The sequence below is a fragment of the Musa acuminata genome, chromosome BXJ1-6 (genome assembly GCF_036884655.1).
Source record: "Musa acuminata AAA Group cultivar baxijiao chromosome BXJ1-6, Cavendish_Baxijiao_AAA, whole genome shotgun sequence".
NCBI classification, from domain to species: domain Eukaryota; kingdom Viridiplantae; phylum Streptophyta; class Magnoliopsida; order Zingiberales; family Musaceae; genus Musa; species Musa acuminata.
Genome location: NC_088332.1, coordinates 36,509,392 through 36,527,090, shown reverse-complemented (window position 1 = coordinate 36,527,090; position 17,699 = coordinate 36,509,392). Strand labels below are relative to the sequence as shown.

The window sequence follows — 17,699 nt, the reverse complement described above, 5'->3', positions numbered from 1 at the left end:
AAGAACAAGACAAAAGAGCATACTAGATAAAGTCCTGTCATCACGATTAAGGAACAAATTCTCAAACAGTCAATACATACATACATAAACAGCCCACATGAAAGAGGAAAGCCTAGTCACATGATAGCCTAAGAAAATAATATCTACCATCTTTATCAGACTAGTATGCCTCAAAGTGAAATGTAATATATATACATTATTTCTTCATATAATTATTATTGTTGAATAGGCTTGTCCCTCTTTAACTCCGAAGAAAAAGTATCAGTATTGATTGCAAAGAATAATCTCCAGCTGGCCTCATCTCCTGGAGGGTTTCACTCTTAGTTGCACCCAGAGCAGCATTTTGCTTAATCAGTAACTTGCTTAATATTTATATTCATGTCGGTATCATTTTTGTAAATGAAACATATCACCCGATTGTAAAGGATTTCTTGCATAAGACTTGAGCGTCATTACCAGCTTTGAGATGTAGGTTCACCAAAATGATGAAGATTGTGAAGGATTAAAATTTACAAGCACCATATAAATAAATGACCATCTTAGTCACTCAACTAATTTGGAAAGAATTTTGGATAAATTGGATAATGTTGTAACTTGTAACTTATTCTTTTAGAAGAATAGGAAATATTTGTGATGGTTTAATGGCCTAATAATTAAAAAGAGCTCTCATCGGAGATTTCTATAACTTGGTGTTTGATATTATACAATGGTAAAACTGCTCATTTGCAAACTAGGTTACTAAGGTTTTAGTCACTAAAATAGCCCCTATCTATGGAGGCAAGGTTGCACAATTTGATCCTTCCCAGACTCTGCATTGGCAGTAGCCTCATGCACTAATCACCATATCTTTTAGTCAATTGCTCAGATAAGGTAGAACTATAATTTACATATATTTGCTGCCCATTCTTGTGGCATGTTGTTCATGTTGCATGCTGTTCCTTTCTTCTACAGTTTTTGTAAGACCTTGGTATGAAAAAAAAGGAATCTTTTTCATGTGAGCTATAAGAACAAGGAGTAACTAAATAAGTTCTTAGAAGCATAATTGTTCACTCATCATGAAATGACTTTCTTATCTTTGCTCTCTTCCTTCTAAATTTATATTTTTCTTCTTCTCTGTTAGTTCTTCCCCTTCCCCATTTGCTATCTACCTCCAAAATCCAAATAAAAACCAAAGGATTACATCAATGCAGCAACAGCACCATTGGTAAGCCAAAATTATACTAGCATGGGAGTCCAAATGTAATTCCTGTATTTCTTCTTTTAGCTCCTTAAACTTCTAGGACTTAAACCTTTCCCAGTCCATATTAGTTTTATTCCTACAATGGTTCTTATTATTAGTCAATTAGGACTAGGAATGCAGATGAGATCTGATCTCTAGTATTTTCAGCAAAAAAACTACTCATGTTAAATTTAATGTCTGTAAAATACTTTCTGAAATATTCAAAATATCAAGACCATTGAAGAAAACTTTACCTAATATTTCCTCTTGGAATGGAATCAGTAACATTAACTTGTAAATTAAATTACTATTCCACAGGAAATTTTCATCATTGTGTTTCTTTGATGCTCAATTCTGTTACCTGACCTGACCTCCAAGAGTCAAGATCCAAGAATATGACCTTTGCTAACTAGGTTCAGCCCATGACTCAATTGTAGGTTTATTGCTTTTATTAGTTTCACGTTTATTACTGCTTGTAATGTCTTCAGCATCATATATCAAACAAAATTGCTCACCAGAAGTGTTTACTAATGTTTGCATTGCTAAAAATGTCAAAATCAACACATACACACCAGAGTGAAAGAGTAAAATAATACCAAAAGAATACATAATAACATAAATACAATTCTCACCGAGAAACTTAGGATAATGGATTAAAGTTTGCACACAAACGCACAAAGAAAGACACAGTGAACAAGCCAAATCTTCGGTACAACATGTGCAGATCTATTCAGGTGTATGTCATTCAAAGACGTGAATGTCAAACAGTGTGGATCCACTAGTTTATGAATATAGCAGTATAGCTTGATGCAAAATGATATGTTCCATTCAAGTGTTATGGCCCAACTATTGTTATCTAATTCATAGTTTTATGGGCCATCTAGTTTGTATGGTTTTCATAGTTTGCAAATGGTTTTTATTGATTTAGAAAAGACTTATGATAAAGTTTTTAAAAGATTTATTATGGTTTCTTTTAGAAAAGAAAGAATTTTTACTAGTTATATTGTTATAAAAGATATGTACGATAGTTATGATGTAGTCACTAGCATTATTACTACAGCGTGTCTATTGTTATACCTATTAATATAGGACTAAATCAAGTATGTGCATAAAGTCCTTAGTCCTTCCCATTTCATATTAGTAATGACCTTACCACTTATATTCAGGATAATCCTCCTTGGTGAATTGTATTGTTTTAGTAAATGATAGTTTAAATGTAATTGATTCTAAATTTGACTTATGGACACAAACTTTGGAAATGACTTGAGTTATGGACACAAACCCATTCTAAAGGAGTGAGCCTAAATACATGAGATATAATTTAAGTAATACTAGAAGTAGACATGAGGATATGGTTACATTGTACAAAACCAAGAAGTTTCTATAAGTAAAATTTTTAGGTATCTTGGATATATATTATTTAATAAAATGAAGAGATAGACAAAGATACTATTCATAAAATAAATTCCGGATGATTGAAATGGAGAGGGGAATCAAGAGTCTTGTGCAGTCAAAGGAATATCTATAGGACTGTTGTTATTATACCAGCTATGTTTTATGGATCTAAGCAAAAAAAAAAAAAACATATACAGAAAGTTTGTATTATTAAAATGAAAATGTTGAGATGGACATATGGAGTTACTAGGAAAGATGTAAAAAAAGATATTTTTGTTTGCAGTAGTTTTGATAGAGAATAAGTTAAAGGGAAAACTATCTAAAGTGTCACAGACTGCTAAGGAGACTATTACAAATTGTAGTTAGAAGATATAAAACCAAGGAAGCCTGTTTCACCTGAATCGGTACAAAACAAGGCAGTCCGATCCAACTCAACAGAAGATGGACTTCCTAAGCAGCAGGAAATAGTTGGAAAAATAATAAAGACAAAATTGACAGATTACCAATTCATAGTATGGCAATTTGGGACCTTTATCAGAATAGACAAACCACCATACAAACCCAGTGATCGTAGCAAGACCTACATAAGCTGCATCAAGAATACAACTGAGTAAAAACCAGATACTGAAAAAAAAAATCTTGGCAGTTACGTACTGCAACATAGAAGCACCAACATAAGCAATTAAGGAAATCTTGATGCTAGCAGTGCTATACAAAGTTACTACAAGCTTTAGAGTCTTTAGTATAAGTTCTATATATCTCCTAAAGAACCTTCCTCCCATCTATGTCATTCCTCCAAACAATCGCAACTTACAACACTCTGGTCCTCATGAAGTACAAGATGAAGTACAAGAGATACAACTCCTATCGCAGAGTTGTTTTTCACTCAGTTCTTTCATTTTTACAACACACATCCTTTTCAAATGCACACATGCTTTACCGAACAAAAGCGCACTTGAGAGCCTATTTTTCCTTTTGCTAATTTCTCAATCCATTTTTACCTTTTGGATTGTCAACTGGGTAGCACCAAAAACAATATCCATCCATTATGTCTCCTACCTTCGCCCATTTATTTATTTTTTTGTAATTGCAAATTTAAGATATTGCTAGGAAATTCACAGGGGCTAACTTTTAGCAACCTTTTAGCCTAGTGGCACATATTTCATATTTCTAGTCAAATTGCATGCCCTTAGTTTTATGCTCATACTCTTTTATGAACCATTATCATTATGTTTATCATGCATCAACAGTCAGTAGGTATGACATTAACTCCATGCCCACAAAAAATGTTCGAGTGGATTGCTCACAATTAAAGATATAAACCTAAATGTTACTTTTAGGCAAATCTGGGGAGAAGTGGGACCATAAAATGTTTTTGTGCGAGAAGGGCAACCTATTTAATCTCACTAATTAAAATGTATGCTTGAGGGACTAGATAGCAACCATAGTGCAGATTGCTAAATATGGTGTTGCGAGGGTCACAGGTACATAATGTCACCCAAACAGACGAAACTCAACAATTCAGACCTGCAACCTCCAAGTTGCTATGGAGCAACATAACATTCACGTACCTTGCCATTTCCTCACAGATAAATGCTGCTTTAGCAAAAGCTCATAACGACAGTCCTACTTGTTCATCATGACAACAATCTAAGATTATATGCCCTCAAGAAGCAAAATGGGAATTGAAAAAATTATAGAAAGATGAAAGATAAAGAAAAGGATGAGGAGACATCTGATCAAGTCATTGCTACTTGCTACTGTCAAAAGAAAAGAAGCATCAAAATGAGAAGAAAAAAAGCATAACCATAAAAACTAACAAGCCGTTGCTGAGATTGATAATTATTTCTAAAAGTTATTAATTAGTAATATATTTACTTACAAGAAAACTTGAAAGTAAACTGACTTGATTAACAAGGAATCCAAATTTGGAAAGACTTTTCTTGAAGTAAAAGAATCCTTGAAAATTAAGGATTGATTATTTTATAAATTACTGTGTATCACAGGCATTAGGTTTGTGAAGGAAAAAAAAAAAGACCTTGAATGCTCTCATGGTTTCGTTATACCTTGGTTGAGTAAGCAAAATTTTGAGTTTACAAGAAAAGCTTTAGGATTGAGTTAAGAAATACTCAAAAGAAAATTTTCTTTATTGTATTTTCCTATTAACATAGTGAAGAACATAGTTTTCGACTTTTCTCCCCAAATTAGGGTGTCAAACCATGTAAATCTAAATCTTTGAACTATTTTTTTTGGGTATTTTATTTTATTGATTCTCTAGATTGTTACTTCGCTATTGGAATTTTCATCATCATAGATGTAATAATCAAAAGCCATGCAAAATTAACAACAAGACAGAGAATGGGTAGGATACAGGGTAGATAGTACAAGGGAAAAAAAAAAGTGAAAGCACTCCATATCAAGGATTGAAATATCGTATCATACCGGAGTTTCGACATTCGCTCGGTACGGTACTATATACCGAGCGGTATACCGTTCGGTATATATATATATATATAATTTGGCGACGTCATTGTCTCTCCTCTCCCCAGGCGGGGTGACGTTGCCGAAAAAGGCGACGCAACATCGCCTTTTCCCGCCTAGGTAGAAAGAGGCGACATCGCGAAGGCAACGTCGCATATATATATATATATATATATATATATATATATATATATATATATATATATATACCGCTCGGTAGTGGGCGATCTGTGTACCGATCTGCTGAAGGACCAATACGTACCGCCCGGTACGGGCAGTATTATTCGAAATTATAATCCTTACTCCATATAAACTAAAAAAAGAACAAGGGAGAAGTTGAAGAGGAAAAACAAGATAAAACTTCAGAAAGATATTTTTCTCACACCACACTCCGTGCCAACCTCCTTTTTTTACTCTGTTAATTCAAATGCACCAGAAGCAGAGTGTTCAGTGTGGATGTTTTGACCATTGGTGAGCATGAATTGACATACACAGTTTCTGCCCATAAAGAGTGGTATGTACTTGTCGGACAGGCGACTGGGACATAGATTACTTAGATTCTAGCTATATTCTAGTGAGCTGGTTAAACAACTAAGATATCTACAAATTAGGATGCAATGCAACCTGATTTCACTGAAACCCCACTGAAAATAGAGCCCCCTAAAAAATTCATGGATAACACTCACGACCCTCCAAACCACTTTCCCCTTTTCACCAACACTATCTCCTTTCTTCTACCACAGCCTCCCTTATAGCAAAACTGTTGAGCAAATCTGGCCAATCGTCATTCCCCCTGGGGATTCAGCAACTTCTCCTAACTCTTTGAGAGTTAGGCCACTTTAGAATATATAAAACAGATGAATAACTTAACATTATCAACTTATCAATATAATATGTAAAACATAATCCAAATGTATACACAAGTTTCATTTATCAAATAAAAAAGCAATCAGACAAAGAGGTCGTAACACTATGTAATGATAACAGTTACAACGTATCTCCAATAACTAAATAACAAAAAATAGCCATCTAGTAACTATAGCTTTTCAGGTTAGGCTGTAATAGTATATAATGATGACAATTGCAGGGCTGCAACATACCTCCAATAACTAAATAACGGAAAAATAACCATCCGGTAACTACAGCTTCACTAACCTGCAAAGATGCAATACCAAATTCAGCAAAACTTTGCATTATGTATAGCTCATGGAAATATTGCATTTTAATGACCTGTAAACATTGATACACATATTAATCCCTAGAAAAATTAGATTGTAATGCACAACACCCTTTTGAGGATTTATTAACATATCTATTGTGGCACCTGCCAATGACAAACCAGATGATTTATGACAATACCCTTTGAGGTAAATCACTGACTGTTGGAGAACAATGGAGGCTCATGATGCATAAGTCTCAAACTCTACATTGTTAACAAGAGGATCATGGAACTTTTGTTTAAACCTTTTAACAAGATCTAGACTCAACTTTAACCTGTCTTCTGAGATAGGTGGATGGGCTTTTAGAGTGTCCCAACCAAAACAGTTAAGTTTAACAATCCAAGTTTGGCTGATCCACACTATGGTCTAGTTGTAGATGCATACAAGCCAAGAGATAATAGGATTTATAGGATGCTGCCATTTGGACTTAAACCAAGATGCGCTAGTGCTACTTCCTAGGAGCAGCATGTCTACCAATTTTACACACTACAGCTTACTTGAAATAATAAGTCAAATCATGTTGAACAAACATGATTCAAGGATTCTCAAGATTCAAAAAAGGATTCTTTCAAGTTTAGGAAGCATTAGAGTTAATGAATAAAATTCACTTCAACACGTATTTGAGTTTGACCCAAAATGGCAATCCCTGCAAAAGGAGGAGAACATATGAATAAAGCTTTTCAGGGATTTGTCTATAATTAATAATAAGATACGAATACTAATCAGCCACCACTTTTAAGCCTTTTCCCATTACTAGGGGCTGACTTGATATAAAGAGCAACCCAAAAAGTGAAAAATACTCACCTCGAAGTGGATTTGCAACCAATTTGAAGTACATAAAGATTAACTATTGAAATATTAATGAATGCAATCTAAAATAATGATATAGTAAAATACTATAATGAATAAAATCTAAGATAATTATATAGTAAAATACTATAATTTTAAAACTATTTCATAAATTTTAGGAATAAATTAATCTATCCTTATAGCTGCTTTAAAGGTAAAATAGATTAACAAATTCTAGATCTGTTTCTGAAAATGCATTTTCTTTTCTTATCCGTTTTCTCCTTTTCTCTTCTCTTTTATCTATTTAGTGGATGGATTTTGTGTAGAAATTTTGAGGGCATCTCATGGACTTAAAACTCAGCAGCATTGGCTACCAGTTGGCACTACTCCAGAATAGCTATAATCAACCAGAATCAATCAAGTCCAGCTACCACCAGAGTCCAAACAGGTTTGACTGAGTGCTACATGTCTGCCAAGCTCATCATCCTTAGCAGTATATGTAGTGTTCTGTTGACATGAGTATTATCATGGTTTTATGTTCTGCCAGGACCGGTAAGTACCAGGCCAAACACATCGGTCCAGGCTTGAATATTTCTCCTCTTCTCCGCCACCCTCCCCTGCCCTCTTCTACTATGTTGTCTTCTCGGCTACCACCTCTTCATTCCCCCTTGTTCCGTAATACACACAGGCATACCATGCATCAATATGCCAACAAGGACCGGACCAATACTGGCCTGGCCATGTACTGCCGTGGGTCGAGTACCCGAAATGTAAAATTTTGGATATGATGGTAACAGCCAACTCCAAGCATCATAGTATATAGCATGTATTACATTGATCTTATACACAGAAATTCATCCATTATCACAGCTAATTAATGTCTTACATGGTGGCCATTGTTACCAACCATCTAACGATGTCCTTAGCACCTTCAGACTATCCAACATGCTGAACTGCTTAAATAGTCCATGCTAAGGAGCTACACCAAGTCATGTATATTACTGACATTACGTAAAGAACAAAAAGTGGAAAAAATAAAATAAGGATAAACAATTGTTCAGTAATCATCAGATGCAGGTTTAGTTGGACTGCACGTCAACACTTTGCACAACAAAGATCGCCAGCTCCTAACAAAGAAAGCTGATGTTCGTTCTAGAATTATTGGTGTAATATACCTTACGAGGCTTTGCCATCATCACATCAGTATCTTGCTTGTTAAAACCAATTGCTGTTGCGGGCAGGCCATCAGTTACCAAATTTACCCACAGGAGCTGCACCTGAATTATGAAACATTCAACTGTTCATGTTGGTTCTCAAGGTCCAGTATACAATAACAACTATTATTACAAACAAAATAATGGCATGCAAGCTCTCAAAGAACAGCAAGAAGTTGGTTCATGATACTGTACTAGCATATGTTTGTTAGTCCAAAAATAGGTTCATGATGTTAATGTCGGTTTGTTAGTCCAACAATACAGCAAAAACAACAAGCACTTTGGGTTGCCTACATCGATGTTGTCTTACCATCGAGTCCTGTGTAGGGCAAAAGAACTTCAACTATATAACATGGGTAAAAATGATAAAGGAAGTATGTGCAATTCTTGATGTGGATATCACCTAGCTTTGGGTGGCGTCAGAGAGGAGGAACACAAATAGGAGAACAGGTAATGCATAAGCATTATATTAAAGAGTGACAGATAACCGAATATTCTCTGTGGTGTTAGAACGAGGAAATTATTATACATTGGTTGCTACCTAGAACATGAAGAAAAAAAACCTTAAATCAAGTACTTACAGGAACCAAGGTGTCTGGCATTCCAAGAACAGCTGCCACAAAAATGCAGACTACTTCACCAATATTTGATGAAATCATGTATCTGATAAATTGCTTTGTGTTATTGTATATAGCCCTTCCTTCTGCAACAGCCTGTTCAGAATCATATCTACAATAAATGGCAACAGGAATAACAAGACACCTTTCAAAAGATCTTTTAAGACACAATTATTAATTGATAGAACCACACGGGTAAGAGACCTACCGCAACAATTGAAGCAAAATTGTCATCAGCCAACACCATATCAGAAGCACTCTGAACAACCAAAGGAAAATTTGTCATTTATGAACCATGGAGTATAGGTTTAAATTTCTATACAAATTCCACATATATAATATATTAACCAAGGTATGCAGTTTCGAATAATACTGCTCGTACCGGGCGGTATGTACCGGTCCATCAGCTGGTACACAGACCGCCCATTACCGGACGATATATATATATATATATATATATATATATATTAAAGGCGACGTCATCTGGAGAAGGAAAATATTTTTTTTTTAAATGCGACGTCGCCGAGGCGACGCGACATCGCCTTTTATAAAAATATTTTATATATAAATTATATATATATATATAAACGAGGCGACATCACCAAGTATATATATATATATATATATATATATATATATATATACCGAGCGGTATACCGAACGATATACTATATCGTACCATACCGAGCGAATGTCGAAACACCGGTACAGTACGATATTTCAAACCTTGACATTAATCATCATAAATAGTGTTTGTAAGTTGTGAAAGAGAGAGAGAGGAAGAGAGACCTTTGTGTTTGAATAGCATTGCTATGTTCCGTTGATGTTAAACTAATATGACAATTAGAAGAAGGAAATGCAATCTTGAATCTGAAATTTCCAGAAGAATGAGATGTAATATGCAAGGTTCATTGTACCACCCGGTACGGGCGGTATGTACTGGTCCGACAAGGGACTGATATGGTTGGTATATCAGTACGCCCCCATATACCGTGTGTCAAGATGCTTGGTACAACTTGGTACATACCGTACCAACAGTTGATCGGTACACAAGTATGGACCAGTAAGACGAACCATGATAATATGTATGAACTAATGAAAAATGATTATTTTCCAGATTATCGTAGGAACCAGGCACCCTCTTAAATCTGGCATAACATGGCATAGGCAATAAATCACACTCATTCAATCGGGTTATGTTTCCCATAAAATTTAGGACTACAACCTTCAAACCTCTTGACCTACTTCCTTATCAAAATTAAGGTAGCATCAAAAGCAACTTTCAAGCAAGGTATGTAGTTTCGAATAATACCACCCGTACCGGGCGGTACGTACTGGTCCGTCAGCTGACCGGTATACGGACCGCCCATTACCGGACGGTATATATATATATATATATATATATATATATATATATATATATATATATATATATATATATATAAATGAGGCGACATCGCCCCACCTGGGGAGAAGAAAGAGGCGACGTTGCTTCGGCGACGTCGCCGAATTATATATATATATATATATATATACACATCGAGAGGTATACCGAATGGTATACCGCTCAGTATATTGTATCTTACCATACCGAGCGAATGTCGAAACGCCAGTACGGTACGATATTTCAAACCTTGCTTTGAAGCACAAAAAATGTCTAATTTAAAAAGAATTTTATACGTCCCAAGTATACTTTTTAACTTTTATACTACAAAATAAAAAATGTGTATTTTTTCCATGTCAATTTTCTTTCCAATTGTAATGTGAACAGAATTAAAGACTTAATAAGCTACTCAGTTGCACTTTTCTCTAGGGTGGACCTTTATAGAATTTTTGAGTGATAAGAAACATTGTAGAGTTTCTTCCCATCAGCCAACTTTAAACATTGACCATTAGGTGGATCTTTCTAACCACCAAAAAGGCCAGCAGGTTATAAGGTTAACTTATATCAGACTAACTTATTTGTGCTTTTGACATAAACATTACCCCAATGGCAAAACCAGTTATTTACTGTTCTCCAAGAGGTCTTAAATGTTGGGCAACTTCAGGTGCTAGCTCTAGTTGCAGCCAAAAATATAGATTGTCATAACCAAAGCCCAAAGTCCCCTCTCCAATAAAGTCCTCACAAAATAGGAGTGGATTGTAAATCATCTTCTAATCAAAGCCAAGACCACAAATGATGTGATATTAATTGAATCAAACCAGAGTATTATAGTCACCCCAGTTAAATCACCAATGTCCTCCTGAGGTCACCCGTATCAAATCACATGGATTACCCAGGAATCCCCACACATGATGCAGGGTCTGATGACATTATAGCCCACCATGCCGTTGTCGTCACACTTGGTGCACGTCTCCACTGGACAAGAGATTCATCAAGTAGTACAGTAAGTCCCAACTTTGCCCACAGACCATAAGTGGTTATTTCAATAACATATTTGCCACATCTTGAACCCAAAACCATGTGGGCTAAACCCTCAGGAGAACTCAAACGACTTGGTATTAACTAAATCCAATCAGAGTATTACAAGATACTATCGTTGACCAACGACCCTCCTAGCATCTTAGGCAGACTCTCTCATGGATCAATTAAACATGGTTAACAATTCAGTATCAATAGTGCTGATGTCAATAGTTAATTTTACATTAAACATATCAACTTTGAGCTAGAAGATAAAGACGATGACATCTTGAGCACATATATGAATACAAGTACTACAGTTATCAGAGTTTTTATGAAAATTTAGGCAAAAAAGGTTTACCTTAGCAACAGCAGTTCCCGATCCCATTGCAATTCCTATGTCTGCCTTCTTCAATGCAGGTGCATCATTAACACCATCACCGGTCATTGCAACCTTGTGCAGAATGACAAAAGTTCAAACATGTCGTCACTCAGCAATTTTATAAAAAACATTATGCTGCATAGACTAGATTATTTTACTGAATTACAACCGCTGATGTAACTGGACAATCAGACAACAGGCCTACCACTTCATTCTGATTTTGTAAGGCTTCAACCAGCATCTTCTTGTGAGACGGTTCAACCCTATCAGTATGATAATAAACCAGATATCAACTATTCCCAGATGAAAACAGTGATTTGTTGAAATGCACAAAAAAATACCATTTTTTAATTGATCACCAGCACAAAACACATATTGGCACCAATGAGAAATCAAGATTTCAAATATTGGTCGGACCAGTATGTGTTGACCAGAACTTACCAATCCAACCAAGGGCTGGTACGTCTCATATTTCTGGTACTGTTTGTTTATTCATTTTAAATTATTTTGAAGTGATACTGGGCAGTATAACAATCCAACAAGATGTCAAAAACCAATATCATAGATTTTAAACCTGTCCCTTAAAGCTAATACTAACTTGTACAGACAACAAAACTAAGTCCACAATTCATCAAATTGTATTCAATAAGTGAAAGAATATCCAGTACAAAGGTTTTATGTACCTAGTGAAAAGCACCATCCTTTGCAATGCTAATGTCTGTTGTAAAGCTGGGAGTTCTTCAAATTCAGAGGCTGTATAAGAATACCCAGTGAAATCCCCCAGATGCTCAAAAGCACCAATTCGCCGACATAGAGATTCTGCTGTAGTCTAGTAAGGAAAAGACCAAATATTTCACTTGAGGGCAATATCAAATGATAATATATTTCAAAACATGATACTTACTTTATTATCACCAGTGACAACTATTACCCGTATTCCAGCAGACATACATGATAAGATCGCATTTCTTACTTCCTCCCTTGGTGGATCCAGCATTCCAACCTTCACAGGTATTGCAAGAAGATGAACAGAATATAGAATACTATCAGTGATAACACTTGTAACAAAATATTTAATTAATTCAATTTAAGTGGGTAAAAGGTGAAAAAATAAAACTATTAAATGACTAGTCATGCAAATAGAACTTCAAGTTCACCAAACATGTTATCAAAAATTATCATCTAAAACCAAAAGATTAGATAAGCAAGATAGTTGCACATATTGACAATGGACTAAAGCAGGGGAAAATAACAAATAAATAAAGAAATTTTGCTACCAATCCAATAAATGTAAGGTTTGTCTCATCCTCATGGCAAATTGTTTGCTGACCCATGGGCATGCGCTTCAATGCTAATGCCAAACATCTTAGGGTATCTTTTCCTGCAAAACTGATCATCCAATAAATGATTAGCAAAGTCTAGATACAAGATTGTCAAAATTAGACAATAAATATTAAATAATTGGCTGCAAAGAATGTACAAGTTTAGAAGTCACAATTTTCCGGCAAAATTAGTTATATGTGTGGTAACAATAGGCCAAATTAATTGTGGTAACAGTAGGTCTGATGATCAATAACTGAAACATAAATATAAGTGACATCTGGAAGAGCAGACATGAAAGATATAGTGAAATTAGACTGCTTCAATGGTAACTGATTAATCATCTCATAAATCAATAAAAATCTAGAAAGAGAATACATACCTCTTGATTAAAGTGTTCTTCCTCTTAGTCCTCACAAATTAACCTCTTAAATTTGATCCAATCAACAAATCATAGTTTTATTAAGGTTAGGAGAGTGGAAATATGATAATATGAGTATAGGGCAATCTCAGTCCTTGATCGATAACGGTCGAAATCCGACCGTTACCAACCGATACAGGTCAGTAACGATCGGATTTTGACTGTTACCCCCCGGTATAGACCCCATATCGCCCGATACAGGGTAAAGTGATCGGTATCGCCCGGTAGAGGGCGGTCCACATATAGGTATCCTATCGGACCGATATGTACTGCCCATGCTAAGCGATATGCATCGATACAGCAAACCTTGGATAATACCATTGAATTTTAAAAGGGTTGGTGACAAACTTATGGGCATATATTTACATAATTTTTATGGACACCATATTCTTCATATCATATAGATAAAGAGGAGAGTGAACAAGGATCGGCGTTTCGGGTACCAACCTTGTTTTAATGATCTGATCAGACCAAGATGTACCGATCGGTACTAGTGTACCATGTGTCAACACAATGGTACATACATATGCTTCACAAAGGAAGAAAGGAGGAAGAGGAACGAAGATTGAGAGGAATAAGGAAGAAGAGGAAGCAATGGAGGAGGAAGAAGAAGATACGGTGGAGCAGATGGAAAAAGGAAGAAAAGCAGGAGAAGACGAGGTGGGAGTGTACCTAGGAGATAGACACTAGCGAATGGCAGCAGCAGCAACATCGAACAGCAACAATATAGCGAGAAGATGGCAAGGACGAGAACTAGGGTTGTTTAACATTACTTTTGTATTTTTCCACGGGTTATACCGGACCACCTAAAATGAGGGTGGTCCGCATATCAATCCATGCCCGGACCGGTATGTACCGCAGTTTTATATTGTCTCAGGCGATACGACAATCACTGAGTGACAAAGGTGCAACAGATGGATTGTTTGAATTATAATTAATCATCAATAGATGCATATCTTAACAAAGAAATTTACAAAACGAGAGCTCCTAGAGCCTTTTGTCACTCAATTTTCCATTTTCATATCTTGAAGTCTACTCCCGAAAAGAAAAAGATTCAAGGTCATCTTCACATTGAGTGACTCATATAGCTCCCATTTTGTGAGTTCATCCACTAGGACACCTTGGAGAAGCACATTTTTTGTCTTCTAGATTACATGATGCAGCGAATAATATCATTATCATCGTTAAGTAGTTGTACATAATAATATGGTTTGCCTTATCGGTCTATACCGGTGTATAGACCAACTATCGGTACGATACGTACCAAGCTATACCAAACCATACCGGTCCATACCGAGTGGTCCTCTATGGTACGGCGAACCTTGCATAATAATATGCTAAGTTAACATGGCAAAAAGGTTGCAGATTGGCTATTTTTACCACCTTGTACAGTATGCACTTATCCAAGGAGATTACAAAGGTTCTCTCTGACCCTTGGAGATATGATGATTATACCCTTTGTATCATCGAAGAAATTGTAATTTCATTCAAGGATTTAAATCTGTCTGTTACCATTTTCAGCAACCAGTCAGACTAGTGCAGTATCGGTGTACCAAGCATCTACAGTTGCATTTCCTAAAGTTGCACAAAGAAAGAAAAGAGACAGTTGGCAATGACTTTAATCTGGATGTTTAAGACCCAATAAAAAACCAGTTATGTGTAGGAAAACCTAGGATGATTCATTTCTCGATGAGATAGGAGGTCCACAACATCCACTCTTGGTTCATTTCAGAACAAATTAAGGATACCTAATAGGATGAAACTACTTGATATAAAGACCAATGTAGATGCCAGGCCACAGTCAAGCTATAAGATGTCAGTTTATCAAGGTACAGAAAATTTGTTTCAATAATTCCTATAAGGAGACAAGGGGAAAGGCCACTTTCATGATCAATAAGCTAATGCGATGCCATCAATGAGTAACACTTTGAGGATGATAAGACTTCTCAATCTCATTTTGGTCTCCATGAAATAAATCTACAACAATGATAGTGAGATGAATAGTAACATGCCTACCAATGATGATGGCCAAGGAAAGGGATGTTATATTCTCAGCAAGCAAAACACAGAGAGGTGGAGTGGACAAAGGAGTTCTATTTTATTCATGTCCTTAAAGACAACGATCATGGTATCAGATCATCCAACATATTAATTCATGGGAGGGAAGATAAGGTGAAGGCAGCTGATGGCTTTGAGAAGATGTGATAGCTACAAGTCAGACAGGATCTTATCATGTACAAAACCTTCCTACCAACATAGAATAAAAAGGTTACAATACGATGTTAACATGGTTCTAGTTTACCAAAATCAGCAATGTAGTAATAACAATTTTACTACTCAACAATTGTCATGATCACACAACATAGAACGGGCTCAATTTCAGTTAGTACAGAAGCCTTATTTACCCTAATATGCTGACATAATCGCCAATACCAGAATTAAACTCAATAAAAAATGCCACAACCATTACAAGTTATATCTAGCAACACTGATATTAAAAGTTGCAGGACTAGAATCATTCATGGGTCTGACAAAACAATCATGTGACATTGTGGACTTAGACCTACCTCCCCAAGAAACATGACACTAGTCTTGGTGGTAGTAACCGCCTCACTCATAAGTATGACTTGTATGATCCAACTTAATTCATTATTTGTAATATATGGTTTGCAATACCTATAACGCATCATGTGCTAGTGTTAGAACCCTTGCAGATTCTAAACTTGGGGTTGATCTCTTTAGGGGATCGGCCTCCTTGGAACCCTATAGGGGTTCCTCCCTCCAAGTTGCTGCTCAAAGGCTGCAGAAAAGATTCATCTATTGCTTATCAAAAGAGAAGGAATACATGGCTATTTATAGGGCTTCTAAACCCTAACTCCTAATATGACTCCTACTCAAGACTCCTATTCCCTTACAACTCCTAATTCTTCTCTAAGAAAAAACCTCCTACATGAATGTCCCTCTCAATTAGGACTCTCCTAGCTAGAGTCCTAACAGAATATCCCTCTCAATTAGGACTCTCCCTCTCAATTAGGACTCTCCTAGCTAGAGTCCTAACAGAATGTCCCTCTCAATTAGGACTCTCCCTCTCAATTAGAACACTCCTAGCTAGAGTCCTAACAGAATGTCCCTCTCAATTAGGACTCTCCTAGCTAGAGTCCTAACAGCTAGCTTCATGCATTTCTAGAAGTTTTGATGAATGTGTTCTTATATGTGGTTCATAATAGGTCTTTTAAAACAAAATTCAGATTCATTGTTGAGGCAAAAAAATTTTAAAAATGGTTTAATAAGAGTTTAAGAGTCCAAAACTGGTACTGGTAGAATTACAGTTGTGTTATTAGATAAGAATCCAAAGATGGAGGTACCTAACAATATTTGATCCTCCAAATACAAGCTATAATCGAGCTACTGCTGGTTATAAAAGGTCAAAAAGTCTTTTGCTTCTAGAAAAGATTTAAATAAAAGACTAAGTTTACAGCATCTAGATTAATACTAAACTAGCTAATTACATGTACATCTGACTTGGTGCAAGAGCAAAGAAAAACAGGGTCAAGGTCATAGTCATTGTTTAGGTATCGGTCATGTGATCAACGTATGTGATTGTAGACTTATCAAATGTAAGTAGATGAAAATTTTCCTTCCATATTAGAGCTAAGTAAATATCTAGTGATCAGATGAAAAGTTCACATCCAATGATGCAAACCTTCCAAAAGAGAGACAATGAATGGTCATTGATGTGTGGCTCAACTTGAACAATAGAATAGATCAATAGCAATGAAGTCATAGCACAATATATTCACCTTCCAAAAATTAATATGAATATTCATGACATAGTATAGAAAAAGCAACCACATAGCTGACCTTTTAAACCTCTCATCCAACTCGTTGCGGATATCTGTGGTTAATGGAATAGAAGAACCATCTTCATTGCATAAGATATGTGTGCACCTGGTGATTATACTCTCTGGTGCACCTTTTGAGAACATGATCTCCTGTTGCTTGCGACTACAAAGGACGCTCATCATTTTGCGGTCACGAGAAAACTCCAGTACACATATCTAAGGAAAAGAAAATGGCTGTCAACTAGAGAAAACAGATGATGAATATCACTGCATACATCATATCTACTGTTCAATTGTCCTAAAAATATATCATAATACATTCCAATTTGGGAAAGTATGGAGGACAATGCAACATGAAATACCAAGACATTCAGAACCACATGGTTTGATATCATGCA

General features: G+C 35.8%; 1 protein-coding gene across 2 annotated transcripts in view; it reads right to left on the bottom strand.

Moving 5' to 3' along the window:
• Positions 1-17,699, bottom strand: part of LOC135676784 (calcium-transporting ATPase 3, endoplasmic reticulum-type-like) — a 59,688-nt gene that overhangs the window by 4,687 nt on the left and 37,302 nt on the right. Inside the window, exons 19-29 of one of the 2 annotated variants that reach the window (XM_065188332.1) lie at positions 17,321-17,517; positions 12,996-13,107; positions 12,623-12,721; positions 12,402-12,547; positions 11,924-11,981; positions 11,698-11,790; positions 9,144-9,194; positions 8,900-9,031; positions 8,280-8,381; positions 6,196-6,250; positions 3,118-3,203 (exon numbers count right to left, since the gene is read on the bottom strand). In XM_065188332.1, the coding sequence (XP_065044404.1) occupies positions 3,118-3,203; positions 6,196-6,250; positions 8,280-8,381; positions 8,900-9,031; positions 9,144-9,194; positions 11,698-11,790; positions 11,924-11,981; positions 12,402-12,547; positions 12,623-12,721; positions 12,996-13,107; positions 17,321-17,517 (1,131 nt within the window). The remainder of the gene's footprint in view (positions 1-3,117; positions 3,204-6,195; positions 6,251-8,279; positions 8,382-8,899; positions 9,032-9,143; positions 9,195-11,697; positions 11,791-11,923; positions 11,982-12,401; positions 12,548-12,622; positions 12,722-12,995; positions 13,108-17,320; positions 17,518-17,699) is intronic. The other variant, XM_065188333.1, reaches the window with a different exon arrangement.